The 25,841-nt window shown below is 36.5% G+C and overlaps 7 protein-coding genes and 1 long non-coding RNA gene across 10 annotated transcripts; 3 read left to right on the top strand and 5 right to left on the bottom strand.

The window, feature by feature from the left end:
• Positions 1-456: 456 nt before the first annotated feature.
• LOC18026374 (GATA transcription factor 20) lies at positions 457-1,839 on the bottom strand. The gene is made up of 2 exons (XM_006409097.2): positions 1,426-1,839; positions 457-976 (listed from the first exon to the last, which is right to left on the bottom strand). The coding sequence occupies exons 1-2, from the start codon at positions 1,759-1,761 to the stop codon at positions 704-706; spliced, it is 609 nt and encodes a 202-aa protein (XP_006409160.1). The 5' UTR covers positions 1,762-1,839; the 3' UTR covers positions 457-703.
• Positions 1,840-11,962: 10,123 nt separating this feature from the next.
• On the top strand, positions 11,963-13,716 carry LOC18026373 (ADP-ribosylation factor-like protein 2). Of its 2 annotated transcripts, none has more exons than XM_024160874.1 (6): positions 11,963-12,197; positions 12,373-12,473; positions 12,567-12,677; positions 12,791-12,953; positions 13,081-13,161; positions 13,338-13,716. In XM_024160874.1, the coding sequence occupies exons 2-6, from the start codon at positions 12,409-12,411 to the stop codon at positions 13,473-13,475; spliced, it is 558 nt and encodes a 185-aa protein (XP_024016642.1). In that variant the 5' UTR covers positions 11,963-12,197; positions 12,373-12,408; the 3' UTR covers positions 13,476-13,716. The 2 variants fall into 2 exon arrangements, with proteins under 2 accessions (XP_024016642.1, XP_006409159.1); XM_006409096.2 differs by having other exon boundaries at positions 12,051-12,197; positions 12,327-12,473.
• Positions 13,663-14,194, bottom strand: LOC18026372 (60S ribosomal protein L6, mitochondrial). Its single transcript, XM_024160875.1, has one exon. The coding sequence runs from the start codon at positions 14,151-14,153 to the stop codon at positions 13,845-13,847; it is 309 nt and encodes a 102-aa protein (XP_024016643.1). The 5' UTR covers positions 14,154-14,194; the 3' UTR covers positions 13,663-13,844.
• Positions 14,195-15,122: 928 nt separating this feature from the next.
• Positions 15,123-16,640, bottom strand: LOC18026371 (trafficking protein particle complex subunit 4). The gene is made up of 4 exons (XM_006409094.2): positions 16,509-16,640; positions 16,091-16,185; positions 15,593-15,761; positions 15,123-15,500 (listed from the first exon to the last, which is right to left on the bottom strand). Exons 2-4 carry the CDS (start codon positions 16,151-16,153, stop codon positions 15,304-15,306), a joined length of 429 nt encoding a protein of 142 aa, XP_006409157.1. The 5' UTR covers positions 16,154-16,185; positions 16,509-16,640; the 3' UTR covers positions 15,123-15,303.
• A 169-nt stretch (positions 16,641-16,809) lies between these two features.
• LOC18026370 (elongator complex protein 5) lies at positions 16,810-18,805 on the top strand. Its single transcript, XM_006409093.2, has 9 exons — positions 16,810-17,003; positions 17,101-17,193; positions 17,282-17,421; positions 17,501-17,547; positions 17,630-17,699; positions 17,801-18,027; positions 18,111-18,206; positions 18,291-18,366; positions 18,459-18,805. Exons 1-9 carry the CDS (start codon positions 16,837-16,839, stop codon positions 18,656-18,658), a joined length of 1,116 nt encoding a protein of 371 aa, XP_006409156.1. The 5' UTR covers positions 16,810-16,836; the 3' UTR covers positions 18,659-18,805.
• Positions 18,806-19,676: 871 nt separating this feature from the next.
• Positions 19,677-20,136, top strand: LOC18026248 (gibberellin-regulated protein 11). Its single transcript, XM_006409092.1, has 2 exons — positions 19,677-19,751; positions 19,936-20,136. The coding sequence occupies exons 1-2, from the start codon at positions 19,677-19,679 to the stop codon at positions 20,134-20,136; spliced, it is 276 nt and encodes a 91-aa protein (XP_006409155.1).
• A 191-nt stretch (positions 20,137-20,327) lies between these two features.
• LOC18026246 (pentatricopeptide repeat-containing protein At1g06143) lies at positions 20,328-23,197 on the bottom strand. Its single transcript, XM_006409090.2, has 2 exons — positions 23,171-23,197; positions 20,328-22,641 (listed from the first exon to the last, which is right to left on the bottom strand). Exons 1-2 carry the CDS (start codon positions 23,185-23,187, stop codon positions 20,844-20,846), a joined length of 1,815 nt encoding a protein of 604 aa, XP_006409153.2. The 5' UTR covers positions 23,188-23,197; the 3' UTR covers positions 20,328-20,843.
• A 977-nt stretch (positions 23,198-24,174) lies between these two features.
• On the bottom strand, positions 24,175-25,736 carry LOC18026245. 2 transcript variants are annotated; one of them, XR_002901287.1, is made up of 3 exons: positions 25,399-25,736; positions 24,810-25,312; positions 24,175-24,469 (listed from the first exon to the last, which is right to left on the bottom strand). It is a non-coding gene; the product is annotated as an uncharacterized LOC18026245 (long non-coding RNA). The 2 variants fall into 2 exon arrangements; XR_002901286.1 differs by having other exon boundaries at positions 24,182-25,312.
• Positions 25,737-25,841: the final 105 nt, after the last annotated feature.

Below are 25,841 nucleotides of genomic sequence, written 5' to 3'. Positions count from 1 at the left end.
TTCTTTACCGAATCAATAACATTTTGGCTGTAGTACACTTCCCTCGTCAAATTTTACCCAACTCTTACAAAAATAACTATTACCATGCATGTCATTTATTTTATCCCCTTTTTTGTCATAGCAAACTTGATAAAGCTACGAATCAAGCTACTTCAGAACAACAATTCTCAGGTCACACAACCACAACGATCTCCTCCTTAAGCGAAAAAAAATCGGCTTCGGTATTTATTTATTTATTTCCGTCAATTTACGTTTAACCATTTTTTTCTAAAAAAAAGCGGATTATAAATATTCTTTTCCACCCGTAAAAGATAAAAATAATATTTGTTAGGAGACAAGCAAACTATCGCTCAGGTTGCATCGAAAAATGTTAAAGGATAAAAGACGATGTCAAATAAAGTTGAGATATATATCTCAAATATGTATCATTAAGCAAGTGGGAAACATCATGAAAAGTTTTATAAAACAGTACGTATATATTATATAACTTTCAAAAAGTCATGAAAAGAAAACACAAGTAGATAGAGTCGAGGTATAAGAAGAAATAAATAAAAAGAAACTATAATGAATTTGACCAAGACTGATTTACTTTGGTGAGAATCTATGATAAGACCGTTTAATCATCATCCATGATTAACGTTTCTTCTTCATCTCGTCAAAATGGTGGAGAAGGCGATCGAAGTCGGTGTCTCGCTACGTGACGTCAGTTCCAAGACAGATACGATGCAGCCGTGACGTCATATTCCATCTCCGGCGCCGGCGAGAAATAAGGAACTCTCTGTGTATTCTGATGAGCCCACGACGGTGACGAAGAAGCGTAGTGATGATGATGACTGTAATAGTTTCCACCTCCACGGTACAGATTCTCTGCCGGAATTTCTGCCGCCGATGAACCACCACCGGAGATTATTGAGTTTCTGGCGGATGCACGCCTCTCTTCTTTCTTGAATCGGATTCCACACGCATTACATAACGACTGCACCAAATTAAAATCATTGTCACATCCAAAGTTTAATGACTTGTATAATTGTTGATTTTAATTATACAACCATACCATATATATATCGAGTTTAAATAATAAATATGAGAAGGAAACTATTTTAGCTATATACTGAACACAAACTACATATATATTTTTTTAAATGAAGTTAAAGTAAAAGACTGATATAAAAAAAAAGATTTTTTTTACCAAAAAAATAAAAAGAATTATAAAACAACCAAAAATGAAATATGATGTGACAAATTTTGATTAGAAAATTCTTCTACTTGTTTTGGTCTAGAATATATAAGAGAGTTTTTGCAGCATATAATAGTTATGAAGTTTTGAATAGCCAAAATGACACTTTTTGCTTTTATTACAATCTAGTTACTTTTTGAACAAAATATTTGGTTATCTCGGACAATTTATTGATGATATTAAATTACCTTAGGTCCTTTAGGTCCGTTTCTCCAAAGAGGAGTAGAAGTGGTGTCGCAGCTAGCACAACGGCGAGGTAGGTTGTGATCACCATTGCTCTTCTTATACGACGTCGTTTTAGCATTTCCTCCGTGAAAGAAGAAGTCTCCGGAGATGTTAGAACTAGCAGAAGAAAATCTACGGTGGTCATCAAGCCGCGTGGAGGGTGTTCCAAGAGAGAGAGTGCAATCAACAGATGTTGAAGAAGAGAGGTTATTATAAGGATCATAATTTTGATGGTTTTGGTCGTCATTTTCCGAAGAAAAAAACATGGAGAAGTTAGGATTAGTTTGGTATCCCATCATGAATTTGAGGTCTCGACAGAGAGAATGAGAGAGATTAGAGACGTGTGTGTGTTGTTTGGTTTCTTGTGAGTAAGTGTTATAACGTACAGATTAAGACATGGCTACATATATATATATATAGGGAAACTTAACGACAAAAGGAATTGGTATATGATCGAATCGATTGTAGTGACGATTACATTATTTGCTACTTTATTTAAAGAAAGCAACAATTCTACAATGAATATTCTCTCAAGGGCTTTAAACAACTCAATATTTTTCATTTTTTTTTCTTAATCGTGTTTTTGGGTACGGAAAAACAAACTATTCTGAACTCTATTTTCCACGCTGATTTTTCTTGTTACAGTACTAAAAACATTTGAAAAATAAACTATTCTAGACACTATATTATTAGATGTTTTTAAGAAGCAGAGCACCACTATTTTTTTCAGATCTTAAATTCAGAGTTTAGATGCATGATATATTTTGTTAACATTCTAATTTCTGTGGTAAAAAACACATAATCATCGTGTTATAATTGTTTATATTGCATACTTGAATCAATATCAAAGTAATTCAAATGTTTTGGAGTGTGGTTTCATTTTTATTGGATAATTTAGGAACACATTTTCTAAATATATAATAGGGAATGAATAGTTTCTTTTTCATGTCTGTTTCAAATAAAAGTGAACAAAGCAAACTGTAAAAGATATTGCAACATTCTTAAGCAAAATACAGTAGATTATGCATTTATATATGTTTTGAAAGGGCTAAAGACTTCAAAAACTAATATTTAATGGCAATAAATAAGTGTATCTGCAGTTTTAGTGTCGGAAGGGGTTGGTCAAAAGAGGCCCACGTGAATGACAATGTCACGGTCTTCTAAGGATTTGGTCTCTCTCCGATTACGAAGCCCCTTTCACTCGTTGCTCTTTTAAATCCTCTGATTCAGCCCGAGTTTTCCCGGAATATTTTTATTTTTATTTTTATTTTTTTAAGCAAAAAACAACCAACCGGATATCTAAATTAATGGAATATATATAGCTAATTATTACTTATACAAAATTAATAGTTTTATACGATACATTTTAAAAAAAAAAATCATATGCGATCCACTTAGAGAAAAATCATACTATTCCAATTATTCAGCATAGATATGGACAGCTCTGGCCAAAAGCATCCTTAAAAGAGAGATTCACCACAGATTGGGAGGATTTGATACACTTCACAAATGACTCTTCTCTTACGACTGTATCTCGGTTTTTGCTGCGATATACTTTTCAAGCAACTATGTATGGACTCTGGCGTGAGCATGGGGAAGATCCTTCTCCACCGCTGAAACTGATAAAGATAATTGACAAAGGGGTGAGGAATCGCTTAAGCTCCATCAGACTTCAAGACAAGGACTATGAAGATGGTCTCCTCTTTTGGTTTGATACTCGAGATTAAGCTCTTTGTAAAGTTTCCATATTTTCATTCTCAAAACTTCAAACACTGATGCACTTGATGTAACATTGCTTTGATTGAATAAATTTTACATTCATTCAAAATATATATATATATATATATATATATACTATATTCTTTTGTGGAACTACTATGTATACTTATATTATCACTTATCAAATCTATAGAAATCAGGACAAACTCATATTATTTAAAGGACTTTTAGAATTACTTATTATATGTATTTGATGTAATTTAATTTGTTTTCTAAATATATAAACAAATTAAAGTTATTTGAAAAAGTAACCATGTTCAAATGCTCTAGTGTGTACATCCTAAAGGACAGCAAATGAGCAAAATCGATACTTGTTTGTCGTTTATTACTCTTGGAACTAAAGATTAAGACCCAATATTGAACATTTTTTGATATAAAGGAGATATGTATATTAAGTATAAAAATGTTAGAATTAAGGAGAAATAGTATTGTTTAAGCTAGGAATGAAAAAAAAAAAAGGGTAAAGGTAAAGGGAATTCCGAAGTGAGATTCTTGGCAATGATCAAAAGCAACATATTGTGTTCTTTCTTTCGCTTGGGGAGCGAGAGATTCAATTGATCAGTCAAAGAAGCAAACTCCAACCCAAAAAAAATTTAAAGTAAAAATCAGTAAAAGTACAGAAGGAATATAAACTCAAACTGGATACACCAAACACTCAATTGCTACTTCCTTTTCTTTTTTCCTTTTTATTTTTTCCATATTTGGGTTATATACTTAGTTCGTTCCTCTTCAAAAGTAGATGATGTTTTGCCAAGACAAGAATAATAGTAAATATCAAAGCCTAGAAATCTTAACTTGAAAGCAAGTCGGCGTAACGTAAGGTGAATATACATGTGTGCATAAACTATGAGTCTATGACTATGGATGGTAGTAAAATAAGTGCACCAGGGATTAAGACACATGGGGAAAAAGATGGATATCAAAGAAAATGCTGCGATACTCTGCTCACGAAACTATCGCAGATGAAATACATCAACCCAACCTAACGGTGGCTTCATATAGACTAACTAAGATCAGTCCAAATTTAAAACATAAAAATTATTATTTTTGGAGGGCACTTTTAAGCTAATTTGGCTCTCTTGTAATCAAAGCACATTCATCTTTAAAAAATAAATAAATGCAAAGGAATATATGTGTTTGTTATAAAAATATAATAACCATTAAATTTTAACCGTACGTATAATTTTCTCTATTTAAAAAAAAATGTAATGAGAGGTATGCCAATAATCATGTTATATATAACGATATATATATATGTACTTATATAAAAGGTAAAATTAGAGATTTATACATTTTTGTCATTGTTAAAATTACGTTTATCTATAATCATATCTAACATATATATTAGAAGTTATTAAGTCTGCAGGTAAAATTAGAGATTTTTATATAGTTTTGATTCCACTGAAACTTTGTCGAACGCTTGTGTTGAGACTTGGTGATGAGAATCACCTGAATTGGACTTGAACCGGACTGGTTTGTCAATTAGAAGGATTGGTTAAGGATTTTTTCTATGGTTCACGGTTAGATAGATTTAAACCGGTTTGACTTTTGTGATTAACTTTACTATATAAGTAAAGCGTGTGTATAAATCCTCTCTCTAATCTAGAGGTTTACCGTTGTAAAAAGATAAGAGAGAGAAAGTTGTGATTCTGTATCGGAGAAGACGATAGTGAATTGCTGGAGATTTGCCAGGCCGAGACGTAGGGATATTACTCAAATCGAGGTCCCGAACTCGTAAAATTCTCTTGTGTTCTTATTTTCTTGCTAATCGGTAAACAAACAAATCAAGTTCAAAGTGAGAGATCAAGTGAGTAATCGTTGAGCGATTAGATCAGATTGAATCGATATTGCGCTCTTATTCCGTGTTGTTGAGCTGGATTCCTCAACAAGTGGTTTCAGAGCCAAGGTTTGGGTAAATTCGAATCAATGGCGGATGTGAAAACAATGGCGGATATAAAAACAAGCATCGCGATCTTTGGCGGTCAAGGTGATTTCTCGATGTGGAAGAAAAGGATGTTCGCTCATCTATCGATTCTTGGATTGAAATCTTTCTTATCGGATAGTGCATTCTGCAAAGTCAAAGAAAAGAAAGGAGAAGAAGAATCTGCCTTTGAAGAAAGAAAAGCGAAAGAAGAAGCAGATTGGATTGAGAAAGAAGAAAAGGCTATGAATATTCTGATCTTAAATCTTGGGGATCAGGTTCTTCGGAAGCTCGATGAATGCAAATCTGCAGCTGAGATCTGGTCTACTCTTGAAAGGTTATACAATACCAAGTCTCTTCCAAATCGCATCCATCTTCAACACAAGTTTTATACATTCTGAATGATATAAACTAAGACTATAGATCAGAACGTTGCTGAATTCCTGAAACTAGTCTCGGATCTAGGAAGTGTAAAGGTTTCAGTTTCTGAGGAAGTTCAAGCTATCCTGCTCTTGAGTTCTCTACCTCAAGCCTATAATAGTCTAAAAGAAACACTGAAATATGGTAGAGAAACTCTGTCAATGGAAACAGTGATTAGTGCTGCAAAGTCAAAAGAAATGGAGCTGCGAGAGGTTAAAGCCTCAGGAAATCAAAAGACTGGTGAAGCATATGCAGTTCGAGGAAGGTCTGAAAGAAGGGATACTGGAAAAGACAGCGGGAATAGTAGATCACGATCTATATCAGGTTCCAGGGTAACTTGCTGGTACTGCAAGAAAGATGGACATCTGAAAAAGGACTGTTTTGCAAGAAAACGAAAAATGGAGAGCGAAGAAGGAGCTGAGGCAGCCGTAGTCATAGATGTGACTCAAGAAGGTGGAGCTCTCACAGTATCTGAAAAATGGCACGAAGAGAAGTGGGTTATTGACTCAGGATGTTCATATCATATGACATCCAGGAGGGATTGGTTTGATACTTTTGAGGAGCTCTCTTCTGGACAAGTTTTGCTTGGAGATGACAATGCTGTAGCTGTTGAAGGGATTGGATCCATAAACATCAAAGCCTTTGGAGGGTCAGTCAAGCAGCTTACAAATGTCAGGTATATCCCAAAACTGAGACGGAATCTTATATCTACTGGAACACTAGATAGACTAGGATTCGAACATTCTGGTGGTCATGGAAAAACTAGATTCTATAAGAATGGAAAGCTAGTGTTGCAAGGTAGTCTAGTTGGAACATTGTATTTGTGGATGGTAAAACAATTTCAGGTCAAGCAAATAGCAATGTGTCGCAACAGAAAAGAAATGATGAGACGGTTCTTTGGCATAGACATCTTGCACACATGAGCATGAAGAACATGCAGATATTAGTCAGATAAGGAATCATTGACAAAAGGAAGATTGGGAATCTCAGTTTCTGCGAGAGTTGTGTTATGGGCAAGCACAAGAAGCTAAGCTTTCATATAGGCAAGCACGATTCAGGGGAAGCTTTGAGATATGTACATTCGGATCTTTGGGGCTCTCCATCAGTCACCCCAAGCTTGTCTGGAAAACAGTATTTCCTTTCCATAATTGATGATTACACCAGAAAGGTGTGGGTTTTCTTTCTCAGTGTTAAAAGTGAAGCATTCTCGAAGTTCTGTGAGTGGAAAAAGCTTGTAGAAAATCAACTGAACAAGAAAGTGAAGTGTCTGCGCACTGATAACGGCCTTAAGTTCTGCAACAATGAGTTTGATGAATTCTGTAAACAACATGGCATAGAAAGGCACCGTACTTGCACATACACTCCGCAACAAAATGGTGTTGCAGAGCGTATGAACAGGACAATAATGGAAAAGGTCAGATGCTTGCTGGATGAATCAGGTCTAGAAGAAGCATTCTGGGCAGAGGCGGTGTCAACTGCAGTGTATTTGATTAACCGGAGCCCATCTACAGCAATTGATAGTAACATTCCAGAGGAGTTATGGCTGGGAAGAAAACCAGGTTACAGTCATCTGAGGAGGTTTGGTTCTCTAGCTTACGTTCATACAGATCAGGGCAAGCTCAAGCCGAGAGCATTGAAAGGAGTCTTTATTAGTTATCCCTCAGGCGTGAAGGGTTACAAAGTTTGGCTTCTTGATGAACAAAAAAGTGTAATCAGCAGTAATGTGGTATTTGTTGAGAACAAGGTATACAAGGATGTAAAAGATGTACCAGGTGATAGTTCTCAACATACTAAAGTTGACAGAACAAGTGAGTTAGTCCTTGAATCTGGATTGGGTACGAAAGAACCAAAGGAAGACAGAAGCACCAGTGAAGAACAAGAAGCTGAAACTGAAGGAGAAAACAGTTCCGTGTTAGAGTTAGAAGGAGAGGATGGAAATGGCTATCAGCTGGCTAGAGATAGGCCAAGAAGAGAGAGTGTACTTCCTGCTAGACTTCAGGACTACGATATGGCTGCATTTGCGTTTATTGCAGCTGAGGAATTAAGTCTTGAGGAGCCAAGAGACTATCAGGAAGCCATACGTAGTAAGGATAAGGATCTTTGGAATGGGGGTATGGATGAGGAGATGAGTTCTCTTGACAAGAATAAGACTTGGATCTTAGTAAGAAGGCCTAAGAACAGGAAGGTAATCGGGTGCAAGTGGGTTTATCGACTCAAACCAGGTATTCCAGGCGTGGAAAAACCAAGGCATAAAGCCAGACTAGTCACTAAGGGATATGCACGGAAGGAAGGAAATGATTATCAGGAAGTATTCTCGCCTGTTGTAAAGCATGTGTCCATCAGATTTCTCCTATCTGTAGTTGTGAATCAAGATTTGGAACTTGAGCAACTAGATGTAAAAACAGCATTCTTACATGGGATTATCGAGGAATAGATATTCATGGAGCAGCCAGAAGGTTAGGAAGTAAGAGGAAAGGAGGACTATGTGTGTAAACTTCAAAAGGCATTGTATGGGCTTAAGCAAGCACCAAGGCAATGGAACAAGTGTTTTGACCAGTTTGTGATCAGTCATGGGTTCGTTAAGAGTGACTACGATCGTGTGTTTATATCAAGGAAGCAAAAGGGAGTAAAGAAATGGTTTACTTGTTGCTGTATGTGGACGACATGTTACTCGCTTCTAAAGATATGGCTGAGATAAGACATGTGAAGGATTTGCTGGGAAGTAGGTTCGAAATGAAAGACTTAGGGCCTGCACGAAGAATACTTGGAATGGATATAGAGAGAGAGACCGAGAAGGTGGAGTTCTTGCTTTATCACAGTCTGGATATGTGAAAAAGGTTCTTCAGGTGTTTAACATGGCTGATGCAAAGTCTGTTACTACACCTATTGGAGCACATTTCAAATTGTCAGCCATCAGAGAAGATGATAAAGAGAAGGTTATGGAAGATGTTCCATATGCAAATGCTATTGGAAGCATTATGTATGCAATGATTGGCACTAGGTGTGATCTTGCTTATGCCGTAGGATTGGTGAGTAGATTCATGAGTAGACCTGGACAGATTCATTGGTCAGCCGTAAAGTGGGTATTGAGATATCTTAAGGGTACGCAAGATTTGAAGCTCGTCTTCACGAAGAGAGATGAGTTCAAGGTTGAGGGGTTTTGTGACTCTGACTTCTCATCGGATCTAGATAGACGGCGTTCTATCTCAGGGTATGTTTTTACGGTTGGAGGGAACACAATTAGCTGGAGATCAAGTCTTCAACACGTGGTGGCTCTCTCAACTACTGAGGCGGAATATATGGCCTTAGTTGAAGCTGTAAAGGAGGGAATTTGGTTAAAGGGTTTGGCTGAAGAATTCGGTTTTAAACAAGAATGGGTTGATGTGTGGTGTGACTCTCAGAGTGCTCTCTGCTTAGCTAAGAACAATGTACACCATGATAGAATGAAGCACATCAGTAGGAAGCTGCACTTCATCAGAGATATAATAGCTCAAGGAGAAGTGAAAGTTCAGAAGATTTCAACTCTCAAAAACCCTGCGGATATGTTGACAAAGGTGTTGCCTGTTAACAAGTTTGAGCAAGCCTTGAGCTTTCTCGGAGTAGCCAGACACTGAAGTGTTGGCTGAGCCTGGCAAAGCACGCGTTTGCAAAAGTCGTAGCAGTGATTCATGGCGATTATCATCAAGGTGGAGTTTGTTGAGACTTGGTGATGAGAATCACCTGAATTGGACTTGAACCGGACTGGTTTGTCAATTAGAAGGATTGGTTAAGGATTCTTTCTATGGTTCACGGTTAGATAGATTTAAACCGGTTTGACTTTTGTGATTGACTTTACTATATAAGTAAAGCGTGTGTATATATCATCTCTCTAATCTAGAGGTTTACCGTTGTAAAAGGATAAGAGAGAGAAAGTTGTGATTCTGTATCGGAGAAGGCGATAGTGAATTGATGGAGATTTGCTTGGCCGAGACGTAGGGATATTACTCAAATCGAGGTCCCGAACTCGTAAAATTCTCTTGTGTTCTTATTTTCTTGCTAATCGGTAAACAAACAAATCAAGTTCAAAGTGAGAGATCAAGTGAGTAATCGTTGAGCGAATAGATCAGATTGAATCGATATTGCGATCTTATTCCGTGTTGTTGAGTTGGATTCCTCAACAGCTTGAGAGTACTAAGAGCATGTCCATTAGTGAACTCCTCTTAGAGAGGTTCATCTTGAATTAAAAAATATTTTTTTTTTTTGAAATTCGAAAATTAAGAAAAAAGTTCGTCCAATCATATTATGCCATCTGGATAAAACTTATGCCACCTAAACAAGAATTGGGCTCTTCAGGTTCATCCTTCATAAAAAGTTCTTCTAATCATATTTTATATTTTTTTGAATTCAAAATACCTATGAATTCGAGCCATGAACTTCCTAATGGACATGCAAGTAATAATTGTTTTTTTTCTTTTCTTTTTACGATGCATCTCAGTTCCATAAGATCGTAACTAGATTTTCGTCCATTTCTTCTTTTCTTGTGGCGTACCCTGAAAAATGGACTGACATATTATACTTTATAATATAAATCAAATAATCATCCACAGAATATCAAGATTCAAAAGATTCAAAAAGGGAAGGGGACATGCTTTAATTTAAGAATAACAAAATAGGAGTTGCGACTGGTGAGATATTTGTTTAATTAAGAAGACTGCCGCTATTATCAAAGATCTCTCTATGTCTCTTACTTTTTAACAAATGGACTTTATTACATGGAACAAGAAACCTAAACTACGATTTTTTTTTTTTTTTTGGCTCAAATCAACTCTTATTAACCAAACTCAGTTTACAAAGCGTTCATATCATCGTCAACATATATATGTATTGATCCAACTCGGCGAAATAAAATATAACTTGGGGACATTAGTCATGAAAGACGAAGTCTCCCTTGCTATCCTATCAGCCACACCATTACACAATCTTGGCGTGAAAACTACCTTATGCAAAGAGATCCTAGAGAGAAGATGATGGTGTGGCTGCTTGTTAGTACCCTCAAACTTTGTCGAACGCTTGAGAGTACTAACAAGTATCCCTAAATCCTAAACTACGATTACCCCATGAGACTAAGTGTTTCGTTTTTTTTTTCTTTTGAACATTAAGTTTTTGCCATTTACATATATAGTACTATTTCAAGAGTAGAGACAAAACTAACTATATTCAGCTTTGAAACTTCAGTTAAGTGGTGACTGAGTGCTATCAGTGTATGTATTTTTGAAGTCGCAGCATCGAATAGTGTAAAAATGATATGAAGTGTTATTCGAGACAACACATTTCGAAAAGGATTGCTTGAATGAATTATATGTTTAAAAATAAACTAATGAATGTACTATGCACAAATATATACAGCAGCAGAAAAAAAAACTACTTAGGCACTAATTGGTAACCAAAGAATGAGAAAGAATAATGAAATTCTTTTTTATTCCTTAAAAATATATTATTTACATAAAATTTATTTATATACATTCTTCAAAAAATACACCATTTATTATGAATATGTTTTACACATTATTCATGTCATTTCTTTATTTTTAAGAAATTATAGAACAAAAATATTCTTCACCAAATTTGATAAAGAATAAAAAAATACATTTCCATTATTTATTTCTCTTCATTCCTATTATTCAATTAATAGTCACCAATTAAAACAAGGTTCTCCCTTAAATTATTATTGAAATGCATTTTAAACCATATATAGCTGTAATTTAGATTTCAATTATACCAGACGTAAATTTTTGTATTATAAATTTAAAATAGATTTAAAATATTATAAATTTCTGTTTCTTGCTTTTTCTATAACATATTTTTGCAAAATGAATACGCAAACACAATGAAAATAGAAAGAAAATCGTCTTTTCGTTTACAATTAACAATTCTCTGTTATTTTTAACAGATGAAACTGTGAGTTCATTTGTTAAAGAGAAATAAAAACAAACAATCGAGACGTTACTCAACATTATTCTTCCATTTTGTGCTATACTTTGATAGGCAAAGAAAGTGTTAATTAAGTTGGTGATCTAATCAGTAATTAACCATCGGTTTTTTTTTTAGTTTTTGAGAAAACAATAAGTAACCTCCATTTTCGATCCGTACTGATACGGTCCGTATCCAACACTCAAACAAGAGAAAGAACAAAACAAAGAGAATGACAGCAAAATCACCAACAAAAAGAAAAAGAAAGAAATTCAAAACACCCCTCAAAAGGATCAAGATCCGATTGGCCTATCTTTAATTTTTTTCTTTTTTCTTATGTGTTCTGGAGTTTGACCGTTTGACTTTCTAGATAAACTTACCAACTACTTATCATATGAATTTAACCTTCGGGGAATCGAACCCCTGATCTGCTAAGAGATGTGGCAATAGACGTAGCCACTAACTCATTAGACCAAAGCCTATACATATTGTAGCATTAATGGGCCTAATTTCTCACTACCGAAGGCCCATATGGATCGTAGCACAAATTTCAAGTTTCTTCTTCTCCGTTCGCTACTTCCAATTCCGTTAGGCCATCTCCGTCGTCGATCGTCATAATTGTCGTCGTCGGTGGAATTAATGTCGGCGAGAGCCGCCTCGTGATTGGTAAGAACGTTCCTGAATTATTAGATGTTCGAGTGGACATCGCTCGATCTTGTTTTTTGATTTTAATATTTCAAATCTCGATTATTCACTGTTTTAACTTCTGATCACTGTAATTTTCCAATTCATCAGCACTTTAGCTTTGTAATCGTTTCCTTGTTCCGACGCCATCGCGTAGTCGAAGCTTTGTTGTGTGAATCAGATCAACGGGAAAATGGGACTGTTAAGCATAATTCGGAAAATCAAGAAGAAAGAGAAGGAGATGCGTATTCTTATGGTGTATGTCAGGATTCTAAACCTGTTAATCTCCTCCGATCTAAATACACAAATTCATATAATAATTTTGTGTTGGTGTGCGTTTTTTTTGGATAGTGGGCTTGATAACTCTGGGAAGACGACGATTGTTCTGAAGATAAATGGGGAAGACACGAGCGTGATTAGCCCAACTCTTGGTTTCAACATCAAAACCATTAGCTACCAAAAGTACTGCTCTTTCTTCATCTCTGCTTGTTTTGTAGTTTCTTCGAAATTGGTTTAGGAAGATCATCAAACAGGTTATATAGGCAATGTGAATTTGTGTGTAATGGTGTGTGTAGGTATACGCTGAATATTTGGGATGTGGGTGGGCAAAAGACTATAAGATCGTATTGGAGGAATTACTTTGAGCAGACTGATGGGTTGGTTTGGGTGGTGGATAGCTCTGATCTCAGGAGGTTAGATGATTGCAAGATGGAACTTGACAATCTCTTGAAGGAAGAGGTATTTAGTTAAAAGTTTCTGTTGTTCAATCAAAAGCTTGGTTGTTGTTTGTGATGAAGATGATGATGATCCATATTCAAATAGTGGAATGAGTTTTTGAATATTGTTCTTGGTTTTTTTGTGGCAGAGGCTTGCTGGTTCATCTTTGCTTATACTAGCAAATAAGCAGGATATTCAAGGTGCTCTTACACCTGAAGAAATTGGCAAAGTAAGGGTTCTGAGACTTTATGATCATTTGTATGTATTTCGGTTTGAATCTTTGTCTTTTTTGTTCTCTGAAAAGGGTTTCTTTCTCAACTTCACTGAGGATTAGTGTGTTTAAGTAACATATGGTTTTGTGTTGTATTTTGTGGTAAGCTGAGTCGTATCTTCTTGGTTTTGCAGGTGCTAAACTTAGAGTCCATGGATAAAAGCCGGCACTGGAAAATCGTGGGTTGCAGTGCCTACACTGGTGAAGGTTTGTTGGAAGGATTCGATTGGTTGGTTCAAGACATTGCCTCCAGAATTTACATGCTTGACTAGTCTGTTGTTCATCAACTATCGCATTGCGCAATGGCATTTTAGGAGCAATGGACTATTTGCAGCTGAAAGATATTTCACCTACATCTTGAACATGTCAAGTTTTTTTACCATAACCTGTGATTTCATATTAGCATGTAAGCTTTTCTTTTAGTTCTATTGTTTCGATGATTCTACAAACAGACATATATGTTCGAAAGACAAACTCTTTGTCATTTTGTTTGATTGAAAGAGACTTAACCACAAAATGATGTTTCATACATCCAACTAAAACTTATTGATAAGCAAATCCAGAATCTATCATCAAAAGGTTAAACTGCTCTGCAAAGTTAAGCAGTTTAAAGAAGCATACGAACAAAATAAAAAAAGAATTCACTTGGACTTCTTTCCTTGTTTCTTCTTGACGACTTCGTCGATGTACATTATACCTTTCCCTTTATAAACTTCAGGAGGTTTGCAACTCCGGACTGTCGCAGCAAACTGATGCACCCTATCCTTGTCGATTCCGGTGCAGCAAACCACATTGTTCTTGAAACAAAAGACACGAACCGCCGGAGGAACAGCAAGCTCGACTTCGTGACTGTAACCGAGTTTGAGGTATAAGAAACGCCCTGCTTCTTCAGCTCTGGCTTTGTATCCAACTCCAACTATCTTCAAGAACCTAAAGAACTTGGCTTCCATTTCCCTTTATCCCTAGAGAAGATGCTTGCCACAAGAATTACCTGTCTGAATCATCAAGTTAAGAAAACAAAGAAAAGGGTTTCACAGTTAGAAGACAAAAGGTCGATTAGATAAAAATCTTATATACACATCAAGGCAGCACATTTCGTCTCAATGCCACTTAATCACATTAAAAATGCTCGAAAGAAGACGTTTTTCTTCTATATGTTTCATTGCAAACTATCCCGGAGACTGGAAACAAGCGATGAGGTAAACAGGAAATACGTCGAACAGTTTCAGAGCAATTTTACGAGAAGAACAATGAAAAAAACAGATACACAAACCCCAATTAACCCTATTTACATGAACACAGAACCAAATCAATTTGAATGAACACGGTGGGTTCTGTAGTAAGTAAAACACCGAAAATGAGAAAGATTCACATAAGATCTCGAAAACATTTGCAAGTGATTCATTTGGAATAGCTAAAGAGATGAAGAAGAAGATAGTGAGAGATCCATATGGAAGAACAACAAATACCTTTCTTGCTTTCCGACGAAAAGAAAAGAGGACCAACGCGACGGTGCTTTTTCTTCGCCGGCGGATCCAGATCACTCCCCAACGCCGGCCTTAAAACCTTCTCCTTCTCTTGATTTCGTTTCTTTGTGAAGCAGATAAAATGGTTGACGTTTTTAGCCGTGGAAAAACGACACGGTTTTTGTTTTTCTTGTTTTATCTCGTGTATCTTATAAAGCCCATTGAGCTACTTCATAAAGCCCATTGGGGTAATTCATGTAGCCCAAAATCATTGTAGTTTCGATGATGTTATGTTTAAACGTAAGATGGAAACCGTTAAGAGGAACCATGTAAACTTGAATCTATGTCTTCTGCCACAGCACAATTCAATTTGAATCAGAATAATGTGATATAAAATGCAAAAAGCCATCACATAGAAAACCAATTTCCATTGATCTCACAAATATTGTCATAAATTAAAGAAGATGGAAGCTGTTAATATTAGTTTATATATCGAATGTAAGGAACCAAGTAAACTTGAATTATTTCTCCTCGAAGAAACAAATCAAAAATTCAAAACCAAGCCAATTCCGATAAGAAAACCGCAGAAAAAAGGCAAAGAAGTGAGATCCAAACAGACAATCAATCTCTTTGCTCATCTTCCTAACAATGCAACACGATCTGACTGTACAGCTTGGGTAAGGTTGATGTCGAAAAGCTCGCAACGGATAGGCATTTCAATCTCATAGAAAGGATTCTTCAAGACATAATCAGTGTAGAGTTCATAAATGTATCTAAGGAGGCTCTCCATGTGGGGAGTTCCGGGTTCACAAACCACAAAGAACTTTGTTCCTGAGAGTATAATATAAGCCAACAACAACAATCAAAGATAAAACTAAGGAATCGTAAAAAATGATATCTTGCAAATGGGTCATGAACGTTACCTGGGAGAGACTGGAAACAATGGAGATCAAAAGTGTCGGCTTCGAGAAGCTCAATTCCAGAACAGCCATTTACAGGTGAAAGCTGCTGAGAAATGGCGTGCATTGAATGCCATAAACTCGCTACTCTCAAGCTATCATTCGTATCCATTCTTCCCTTTGTTCCACAATCCTGGATTTTTCCCCAAATCCAAACACACACACACACATACACACACAGATCTTTTAAGTTACAAACAGAACAGATCAAATACAACCATTGCAGATTTCAATCTCCAATTAAAGAAAAAAGTGGAGTGAGTTTCTGTTCTTAAATGTTCTAGTAAGCCAAATCAAAGAGAAAAAAAAAAACAAAGGAGGGTTCCAATCAGCTATTCACAAACCCTAGAGCAATTCCTAAATCATCAACACTGTTTTTTTCTTTTTCAAAACCTACTCATCTCCAAGACTCTAACTTTCGGTATACCTCAAACGAAATCGGACCCTAGAGAAAGATCGTACCTTGTAGAATATCAAACCACCAGATTTGTTTATAATGTAAAGACTGTAAATCGCTGCCGCCATGGTTTATTCGCAATCTATCAGCTTGTCTGAATCTGAGTAAAATTCAAACTAGAATATTAGAATTCAAAGGGGTGATTTGACATACCCAAACATCAAAGCTACCACTCAAATGACACAAGCAATAAACACAGGAAATACGTCAAACAGAGCCTGTGCAATAATCCGAGCACGAGAACAACGAAACTAAACTCGAATTAACCCTATTTACATGGACATAGTGAGTGCTGGAGTAAATAAAGCACAGAAAACGAGTAAGAAAGACCAATAGGCTCGAATCCATTTGTAAATTGATCAATGGGAATAGAGAAATGAGAAGGAGAAGAAAGTGAGATCCATATAGAAGAACAAGAGATACCTTTCTTCCTTTCTGGTGAAAACAATGGAGGCGAATGTGATGATGCTGCTACTTCGCCGGCGAATCCAGATCACTTCCCACCTCCGGCCTAAAAACTGTATTGATCCCCAAGCAGAAAAAAATGGTAGACGTTTTTAGGAGTGCAAAACGACACGCTGTTTTCACCCTACAGTTACACAGCCCACTGGACTACTTACGAAAAGCCCATCGGCCTAATTCATAGTGGCCCAAAAAGCGTATGAACTGTGTCTCGTCGCCGCTCTCCTCTCCAGCTTTTGAAAGTTGGAAGCTTTGTGTTTTTGCCGGAGAGCTCTAGAATCTGTCGACAATGGCGGATTCGATTTTCCGAAAGCTAAGAGATGGTGGAGAAGAAGGCGAGCTCGCGCCTGCTCTCACAATAGAGGAAACTGTAGCTTCCCCTTTCGCCCTCGATGTCTCCGGCTATCTTCTCGCAAATCTATCTTCATCAATTTTGGCTGGAAAATCCAAGTCGCAGTACACCCTCGATCCCTAGTTATACCAAATTCGATCTCGACTTGCTTCTCTATCTGGTTTTTGTAAAATCATAGTATCTTCCCACATTGGAATGCAGGGGTCTCGTGCTGATCACATTCTCCCGGAGCCCTTCATTCTATTTGCAATTCTTGAAGCAAAAAGGAATCGTTGTCTCTTCCTCTGCTAAATGGTGAATTTTTTATTCTACATTTATGGAGTACGTGTTAGCTGCATTAATGGGCATGTCTTTGATACTGAATTGGTTTTTTGATTTGAAGGATTCGTATTTTGGATTGTTACACTGATCCACTAGGCTGGATTGACCAGCCTTCTACTGAAGGTTCGAGTTTAGTTAAGCTACACAAGTGTGTGAGTGACTTGAAAAGGCTTTTTTCTTCAATCATTGAAGCAGGAAGAGGTACTTCTTTTTCACTTTCAGTTAGATCTTCATGTAAAGGATTGTATGAGATTAAAAAAGTGATTACTTTTGCTTGCAGAATTGGTTGGAGATGGAAAAACACGTTTCTATGTTGCCATAGATTCGGTAAGCAAATTCCTTTTTTTTTTTTGTGGAGAACATGAACTATTGAAAGGAGAAGTGATTTTTATGGAAAAATTTGAATCAGGTGAATGAGCTGCTAAGACATTCATCCATGCCTTTAGTTTCTGGTCTTTTGACTGATCTTCGAAGCCATGGTAGCATTCGCATTCTTTGCAACGTGAACCTGAGCTCTAATTTATTCGTGGATATATTTGTTCGTAGGCTTAACAACAAATGTTGAACTTTGTCTGCGCAGCACAAGTTTCCAGTTTATTTTGGTCATTGAACACTGATCTTCACCAAGAGAAGGTCACAAATGCGCTTGAATATATATCCACGATGAAAGCCAACTTAGAACCTCTGTGTCCATCTTCGGATGAGAAAAGGAATGCTTTGGAAAACCTCTTTTTGGTTCATCAGGATTTCGGTAAAGGACGGTTTCACGTCAGGTTTAAGCTTAGAAAGGGACGCGTCAGAGTAATGGTGAGTTCTCTCTCGCTCTATTCTCTCTGTACCCTGTGAATGTCATCAAACTTAAAGACTCTTGTAAACTCTTTACCCTACAGTCTGAAGAATATCATGTTGATCAAATGGGAATAAACTTTTCACCCATTGCATCCGCGGAAACTGTTATTGCAACCACCAAAAGCCTTTTGCCTAAGGCGAGTCACCTTGTTTTGCTTCTTAGTTTCTTATCTCTTGTTGTTGAGTTGTATGGCCTCAGATCATTGTTTCTTTTGGTTCAGGTTCAATTCAATCTACAGTTGTCTGAGAAAGAGCGAGTTGAGAAAGAAAAAGTTGTACTTCCTTTTGAGCACCAAGGTGAGTTTTACATCACATTTGGTGTTAAAGCCAGAGAATTTAACCTCTAAGATTGTGGATAAAACATTTTCTTGGATGGTTCTGTTCTGCAGATCATGGAAAATCGACAGAGATCTATGATGGGAGAAGATCTCCTGCGGATGGCAAGATGGAGGCAACACCATTGTCTTCAGGAGAGTTGGAGACTGATATGGTTTCATCGGGTAAAGGTGGAGAGATTATATATTTCAGAGATTCGGACGATGAGCATCCGGATTCTGATGAGGACCCTGATGATGATTTGGACATTTAATTGCTCTTGTTAGACCAGAAATGGCTCCAGTTTTTTTTTTGGTTTTGGCAAAAGTAATTTGGATTATAATTGTTGGGAACTTTGGATCTTACTTGTTAGATTTATCCAACTTTGTAACACTAGAAGATTTGTTGAGTATTAGATGTGTAACACTACAAGGATTATTAGTTAGTAGTTACATTTTGTTACAGTAATGATCTCATCGTCTATTCTTGTTGCTGCATCATCAACACATAACTATCAAATAGTAATGATGGGAAAGATTTGCTCAATTCAAAAAGGATAGATCAAAAGTTCAAACTAATAAAAAGTTCAATCTAAAACCGAACCAGAAGTAAATTTGGTTTAGATACATGATACATCTGCAACAGCAAATAAATACAGACCAATTTTTTTTTTTCTTTTTTTCTTTTTGAAAAATGTTAACCAATTTAACAGTCCACTTAGAACTACATTTCAGTAAAGGCATAGAAATTAGTTTAGGAAACTAGTTTAATATTGTTAATTATTTTGAATCTTTTGACTTCACAAGCAGATAAAGAAAAGTTAATAACAACTTATATGTTTTGACCAACTTAAAATTAGTATTAGAAACAAAAATATATTGTGTTGACCAAAGTTCTAGTTATTTTTTAATTTTAATAATAACACTCCGGAGTTTGGAGCGATGATTTGATATTGAAACGAGTGAATTACTAAATCTAAAAGATTTATATTAAAAGAAATGTACATTATAATTTTTTTTATTGATGAAATCTCACTATTTTCTGAATTTGATACTTTTCACTTCAAGAAACTTGAAAGAGGGGAAGGTGAACATAGTTCCAATCTATCTTAAGAATGAATTCAAGATTAGCCAAAATCATTATTGACCAATATTGCATTATTCAAAGTTCAAACTAATTTTAAAAAATAATAATTAAAAAAATATATACAAATAGAAGCCTCGTCTCCTTTATCTACAACAACAATTTATCTATCATTTTGTCAAAACTATCATTTTCACTTATCGAGGATTATGGCTGTATTCAAAGTCATGCTTGGTTCTCTTCTCATATCACTTCTTCTCCTCCACCTCGTCCACGCCGATATGGTGATATTCAAATATTTGTTAATTATTTGTGTTCCTGCTCCTTTTGTTTTACGTTCTAATGTATTAACAATGGTATTTTCCAAATATTTCTGCAGATGATGAACCAGAAGCCCCACAAAATAGGTATCTACATAACATTTTATTTTTGGTATATACTCAGGTGTTTTACGTGTATTAGATCTAGGATATGTTTGGTATTGTAGATTGTCGGAGTAGGTGCAAAGCACGGTGCAGGCTCTCAAGTAGGCCGAACCTTTGTCACAGAGCGTGCGGGACTTGCTGCGCCAGGTGCAACTGCGTACCAGGTGGTACGTACGGAAATTACGACCAGTGCAAGTGCTATGCAAGCCTCACCACCCACGGTGGTCGCCGCAAGTGCCCTTAAAAATTAAAAGCTTTCAATTATTGAAGAGCCTTTTGCTGGTATTAAATGATTAATAGAATGAATAAGAAAAGCAAACATAGAGAATTGTATGTTCATGGGTACATGATAAGAAAGGAGATTGTAATGGATGCTTTAAATTTTACATTTTTCATCAATATGTATGCCAGATGCGGAAACATTCAAATGGCTCGGAAGTTTTTTAGTGTGATGCCAGAGAAAACTGTGATATCTTGGAGCTTGGAGCTCGATGATCAATGCTTTTGGGATAAATGGTATGTTCGAGGAAGCTTTGGATTGTTTTGATAAAATGATCTCGCAGGACCTAGTTCCAAACTCTGTTACATTTGTTTCCTTTTTCCTGGTATGTAGCCACTAGGGAAACATTAAAGAAGGAAGGAAGCAGTTTGAGTCGATGACAAGAGACTACGAGATTGCACCAGAGGAAGAACACTATGCGTGTCTGGTAGATTTGCTAGGTCGAACTGGTGAAATCGGCGAAGCTAAGTCTTTTATTGATAACATGCCTGTGAAACCAATGACCAGTGCTTGGGGAGCTCTTCTGAATGCTTGTAGAATCCATAAAGAAGTCAACTTAGCAGAAGAAATCGCAGAGAAGCTTTTTTTCCATGGAACATAGATCATTAATCAGATTCGACGAATTTGAAAACAGGATATGGACTTTAAAAACCTATCTGATGAGCACCTAGTTATACATTCTCAGTTTCCTGCACATATCCAGCTAGTCTCATCTGCTCATATATCTCATCAAGCAATATGTAAACCTTATCTGAAGCTGAGTGAGATTTATCAGCTATAGCAAACATATGAACTCGTTTATCTATCTCAATAAAACTTGTCCCAGGACATATCTTTTCTATACCCAACTCTCTCATCCTTCCCCTAACCTCTGCAACATCTCTCCACCTGTTTTCTCTTGCATACATGCTAACTAAAAGCAAATAATACCCACTATTCATCGGCTCCAAAACCATCAGTTTTTTAAACGCTATCTCAGCTATCTCTAAGTTATTGTGAAGCCTGCACCCATCAAGCAACGCACCCCAGATAACCACGTTTGGTTCAAACTCCATACTTTCAATCAATTCAAGAGCCTCATGGATCAAACCAGCTTTGCTTAGTAAATCAACCATGCATCCATAATGTTTGATATTAGAGACAATGGAATAGTCATCAATCATGCTACGATATATCCTCCAGCCTTCTTCTACAAGACCTGCGTGAGTACACGCAGTTAGAACACTCACGAAAGTGACTGCGTTAGGTTTGACAGACTCCATCTCCATCTTGGCAAACATTCTCAGTGCTTCTTGTGCATAACCATGAGCAGCGAGCCCTTCAATGATTGAATTCCAACAAAAGAGATTCTTTTTAGGCAAATTGAAGAATACCAGAAGCGCTCGATTTAAGCTACCGCATTTGGAATACATATCGACCAGTGCTGACCCAATATAAACATCATGAAGAAACCCGTTCTGCACCGTGTACATATGAACCTCGTTACCTATATCCAGCACACCTAGATGTGCACAAGCTGAAATAACGGTTGACATAGTCACTTCATCAGGAATAATCCCTTCTTCTGTCATTTTGTAAAACACTGCAATTGATTCTTTATATCTCTTGTTGCGTGAGTAACCGTTGATCATAGTTGTCCACGAGATTATGTCCTTCACAGGCATCTGATTAAACAATGACTCTGCTATTTCCACGTTGCCTAACTTTGTATATCCATCAATCAAACAGTTCCACGTAGCGACATTCTTCTCCGGCATTTGGTTAGCTAAATGATTCGCTGAGTCCATGTCCAAGACATGGCGATAAGCAGAGATCATTGTAGTCCAAGTAAAACCATCTCTTTCAGGCATTTCATCGAACACTTTCCTGGCTTCCCTGATTCTACCCAGTGCCGAGTAAAACCAAATAAGAGTCGTCGTAATTTGAACATGAAAACAAAATCCGAATTTCCATATGTGCGCCTGAACCAATTCCCCAAACACAGAATCGAAAGCACAAGCCTTTACGAGTGAAGAGTATGTGTAGCTTGATGGAGAAACCGAGTACCTCAGCATACGAACATATAATCCAAGGGCTCGAATTGGGTAAGAACAAATAACAAGTCCTTTAATCAATGCGTTGTAGACGAAAACATTAGGTTCCTGCATCTGGGTCATCGAAGAAACCGCGAGATCAAGACGGTTAAAGGAAGTGCAGGAAGTGATGAAGTGGTTCATAACGTGACAGTCCTGATTTTGGCTGGTCTTAATCATGGCGGCTAAAGCAGACTCTAAAAGCTTAGGGATTGAGCATTGCTTGATAAACTGTAAAATTGGAAGATTCTTGGAAAGAGAAGTCGAGCAACTTCGGAGGAAAAGAAGATGTGGAGACTGTACCCCAAGGCTGCGGACGCTGGTCAAAGCATTCATGTAACATTTTTGATAAAAGAGGAAGACCGAAACCTTACTAAGAAAGCATAGAGAAGAAACTCTGAAAAAGAAAGAAAATTTCATTAACTTTCATTTTATGATTAAAAATTTTTGGAAGGAAAATAATTTTCTCTAATCTCTCTGAATTAAATAAAAATTTTGATAAGAAATATCTTTATTTATTTTATTTTTTCCTCGTTTATAATCCGTAGTATATCTTGTATAAAAATTTGAATCAACAAACCTTTACCAGAATATTAATTTTTTAACGTTTCTTTTTTAAAAATTTTTTATTTACGTTTCTCCTTCTCTTGCAAAATGAGATTATTTTAATTAAAAAAAAAATTTAGTATTATTTTTCTATATTTCTTAATTTTGAAATCTGACTGTGTTAGTTTAACCAATTTTTTATGTTAGACGAAATATGTACAAACCAATTTTTTATGTTAGACGAAATATGTACATCAAGTGCCTGAAAACTTTTGGATGCACCTTCGTACCATTCCTTTAATTATATTTCATTTTCTAAACCCATTCCTTTAATTATATCGAAATAGTTTTCAACCAGAAATACGCTCTTCAATTATTACCTCATCTGCTGATTCATTGCCCCAACCGCAGCTATACCTTGAGGCACGCGAGATTCGTTTTATAAAGCAAGCTGATGAAGCTTCAAAGGTCTCACAACCGATGTGGGACAAATACACACAATCACGTTTTATGTGAAGTGGGCCTGGGAAAATCGAAGTCCACTTTGTTAGGTTCTTTTTATTTTAGAAATTAAGTTACCGTATATTAATTCGATCTTGAAGCTGCATCACATCGTCGATTTACAAATTTGGACTCTTACATGCATCTGTATAAGACATAAGCTTCAACAAAAAGACCGGAAGATTCGATCCTTGCCGGCTTTGTCTCCAGTAAAACTCTCGAGCTAAGCATCCGGTTAATCCGGCTGCTTTATAGAGAGAAAGAAGAAAAAGACCTGAGCTTAATACTTCATAAAGCTAAATTAGCATTTGAGGCGAAGAACTAAACATCTAAACCAACACTCGCAAGCAAAATCGTATCAGAATACAAACACTAAAAGGGCCTTCTAAGAAAGCACACAACAAATCGAATTTCATACCATCAAATTGTGGTCTTTCAAAGGTAAGAGACCGTCAAAACACACCAGCAAAGAAATCGACATCAAGTATCAGAAACTCCAAATCCACGGGTCTAAAGATACACCAAAATAAAGACAATACAAGTTTATCTAATAGACAAGTCAAAAAAGTGCTGAAACTAAAATCACACACTAATAATTAGCAATTAAAGCAAATCTGGGTGGATTCGAACCACCAACCTCTCAACTTCCAATGAAGAAGAGCGCTCTACCAATTTGAGCTTACAGATCTATATCAAAGTCTTACGGATCCATGTTTAAAATTTTACCAATATTAGGCACTGTAGTTATATTCCGAATGATATAACATTCCAATTGATTCAAGATTGCGCCTCAACCAACAGCTTGTATTTTCCGTTCTGGTTACTCAAAAAGACATTTACAGGTTGAGACAACATATTTATCAAGTTCCAACATCAGAGAGTATTTTAAGAATAACAGCAACTGGTTTTGAAAAAATATATCAGCAAACAAATTTCTGTACTCTAACAACGTAATCGTTGATCAACTGTTAAAACAAATCAAAACAAAATTAAAAATTACACATACCCAAGCTTATGTTTTCTGAGCTAAGTACGAATACAAAACATTTAAATTGATTCATCTGAGATACCTTCGAAGTACAATTTAACCATCAAAGAGGACCACCATTTCTTGCGGAATCAACTTGCCATTCAAAGCATCTACTCGAATATCCTCCTCGCGAAGTTAAAGTTGATAGCTGTTTACAGAAATAAATCGAAATATTCTTTCTACAGCTTTACAATCGTTCTAATTTAGCAGTACATAACGAGAATTAAAATATCCTACGAAATAAAAGGGAATACTTGTTCCACTTCAATAACATATGCAACATTATCATCAATCATTGACAATATTGAAACTTCTCCAAAAAAGAGATCAACTCGAGAAAATTGGTGAACAAAGTAAAATTTGTTGAATCAATATGCAATAATTAGCAAGATTATAAAAAAGAAAGGATGATTAATTGAAGTATTTAGCTGTGTTTGTGCAAATTATGATACGAGGATGATTATCTAAACTATAATTGTAAGATATACCTTTCCGTCAAAGGAAGAGATTGATTGGTAATCGCCCACGGCTGCTGGTTGATAACAAGCTCTGATAAGGATCGCTTAATCACGTTTTTAAGTGATGATGATACGTTATTTTGTGGTGTATGAATAATAATAAAGCAATAGAAGGTAAACGAAAGAGAGAGAGCAAGACACGCACACGAGGAGAGGAGAACCCGGGGAAAAAATAATAATCACCCCGTGCGATCTCCTCTCCATACCACAAAAGATTTTTTTTATTGAGGATCTGTTTTTGACCTGCCATGCAAGCGCACCTGACATGGCAAAGGTCGGATGACAAAGATGAGCTTCCACAACATCTTATACATCCTATTAATCAACACACATGAATCCCATAGCCATCGTCTCCTTAAAAGATCTGGTCTCCAAGAAAAATCCATGCCTCAAAGCGCCTCAAATCGAACCAACACGAATCTGATAGGATCTCGCGTCTGACGAAGACACACGGGAAGATTCAATCACCAGATCTGATACAATCAAATCATAGTTATGATATTGAAATCAGGAAATTGAACAGAATTGGATCAATCGATTACGAGGATACGATATTCACCTTTAGATCTACGATTGAAGGTGATAAGCGGCGGATCTGACCACCGGATTCACGGATTCGATCGGAAAACGACACCGATGTGTAGATCGGGAGGCTCTCTATTACAAGTAAACGCGGCAAACGCAAGATTCGTCGCCATAGCAGCGAGATCTAAAGAAAACATTGAAAGAAAGAAAAGAAGAACGGGCTCTAACGAGGCGAGGATTGAGATAACCCTAGGAACAGCATATCCCTTTTTATATACAAAAGGGTTAGAAAGATGGGACGGTCCAGATTAAACGATTAGATGACAAATCAACGGTTTTAAAACGACCTCGTGGATCGTTGCGTGCCTTTCGGGTCATTCATTATTCATTTAAAGCGAGGCGGTTTCGTTATTAAATTAAAATAAAAGGATGCGGTTTTAGGATATGGACGGCTGATATTAAATTGCGTTGTCTTGA

This window comes from Eutrema salsugineum, unplaced genomic scaffold, assembly GCF_000478725.1.
Source record: "Eutrema salsugineum unplaced genomic scaffold, Eutsalg1_0 scaffold_11, whole genome shotgun sequence".
NCBI lineage: Eukaryota > Viridiplantae > Streptophyta > Magnoliopsida > Brassicales > Brassicaceae > Eutrema > Eutrema salsugineum.
This window is presented reverse-complemented; position numbering and strand designations above follow the sequence as displayed.

What these genes read in the sequence shown, in the direction of transcription:
- LOC18026374 (XM_006409097.2), bottom strand. Translation starts at nt 1,761, where the DNA reads ATGATGGGATACCAAACTAATCCTAACTTCTCCATGTTTTTTTCTTCG. An exon ending in ACGGACCTAAAGGACCTAAG is followed by an intron (nt 977 to 1,425) that starts GTAATTTAATAT and finishes AATTTGGTGCAG; the next exon opens with TCGTTATGTAATGCGTGTGG.
- LOC18026373 (XM_024160874.1), top strand. Translation starts at nt 12,409, where the DNA reads ATGGGACTGTTAAGCATAATTCGGAAAATCAAGAAGAAAGAGAAGGAG. An exon ending in AAAACCATTAGCTACCAAAA is followed by an intron (nt 12,678 to 12,790) that starts GTACTGCTCTTT and finishes TGGTGTGTGTAG; the next exon opens with GTATACGCTGAATATTTGGG. An exon ending in CACCTGAAGAAATTGGCAAA is followed by an intron (nt 13,162 to 13,337) that starts GTAAGGGTTCTG and finishes TTGGTTTTGCAG; the next exon opens with GTGCTAAACTTAGAGTCCAT.
- LOC18026372 (XM_024160875.1), bottom strand. Translation starts at nt 14,153, where the DNA reads ATGGAAGCCAAGTTCTTTAGGTTCTTGAAGATAGTTGGAGTTGGATAC.
- LOC18026371 (XM_006409094.2), bottom strand. Translation starts at nt 16,153, where the DNA reads ATGGCGGCAGCGATTTACAGTCTTTACATTATAAACAAATCTGGTGGT. An exon ending in GTGGTTTGATATTCTACAAG is followed by an intron (nt 15,762 to 16,090) that starts GTACGATCTTTC and finishes GGAAAAATCCAG; the next exon opens with GATTGTGGAACAAAGGGAAG. An exon ending in TTGTTTCCAGTCTCTCCCAG is followed by an intron (nt 15,501 to 15,592) that starts GTAACGTTCATG and finishes TTATACTCTCAG; the next exon opens with GAACAAAGTTCTTTGTGGTT.
- LOC18026370 (XM_006409093.2), top strand. Translation starts at nt 16,837, where the DNA reads ATGGCGGATTCGATTTTCCGAAAGCTAAGAGATGGTGGAGAAGAAGGC. An exon ending in TCTATGTTGCCATAGATTCG is followed by an intron (nt 17,548 to 17,629) that starts GTAAGCAAATTC and finishes AATTTGAATCAG; the next exon opens with GTGAATGAGCTGCTAAGACA. An exon ending in CCAAAAGCCTTTTGCCTAAG is followed by an intron (nt 18,207 to 18,290) that starts GCGAGTCACCTT and finishes CTTTTGGTTCAG; the next exon opens with GTTCAATTCAATCTACAGTT.
- LOC18026248 (XM_006409092.1), top strand. Translation starts at nt 19,677, where the DNA reads ATGGCTGTATTCAAAGTCATGCTTGGTTCTCTTCTCATATCACTTCTT. An exon ending in ACCTCGTCCACGCCGATATG is followed by an intron (nt 19,752 to 19,935) that starts GTGATATTCAAA and finishes TATTAGATCTAG; the next exon opens with GATATGTTTGGTATTGTAGA.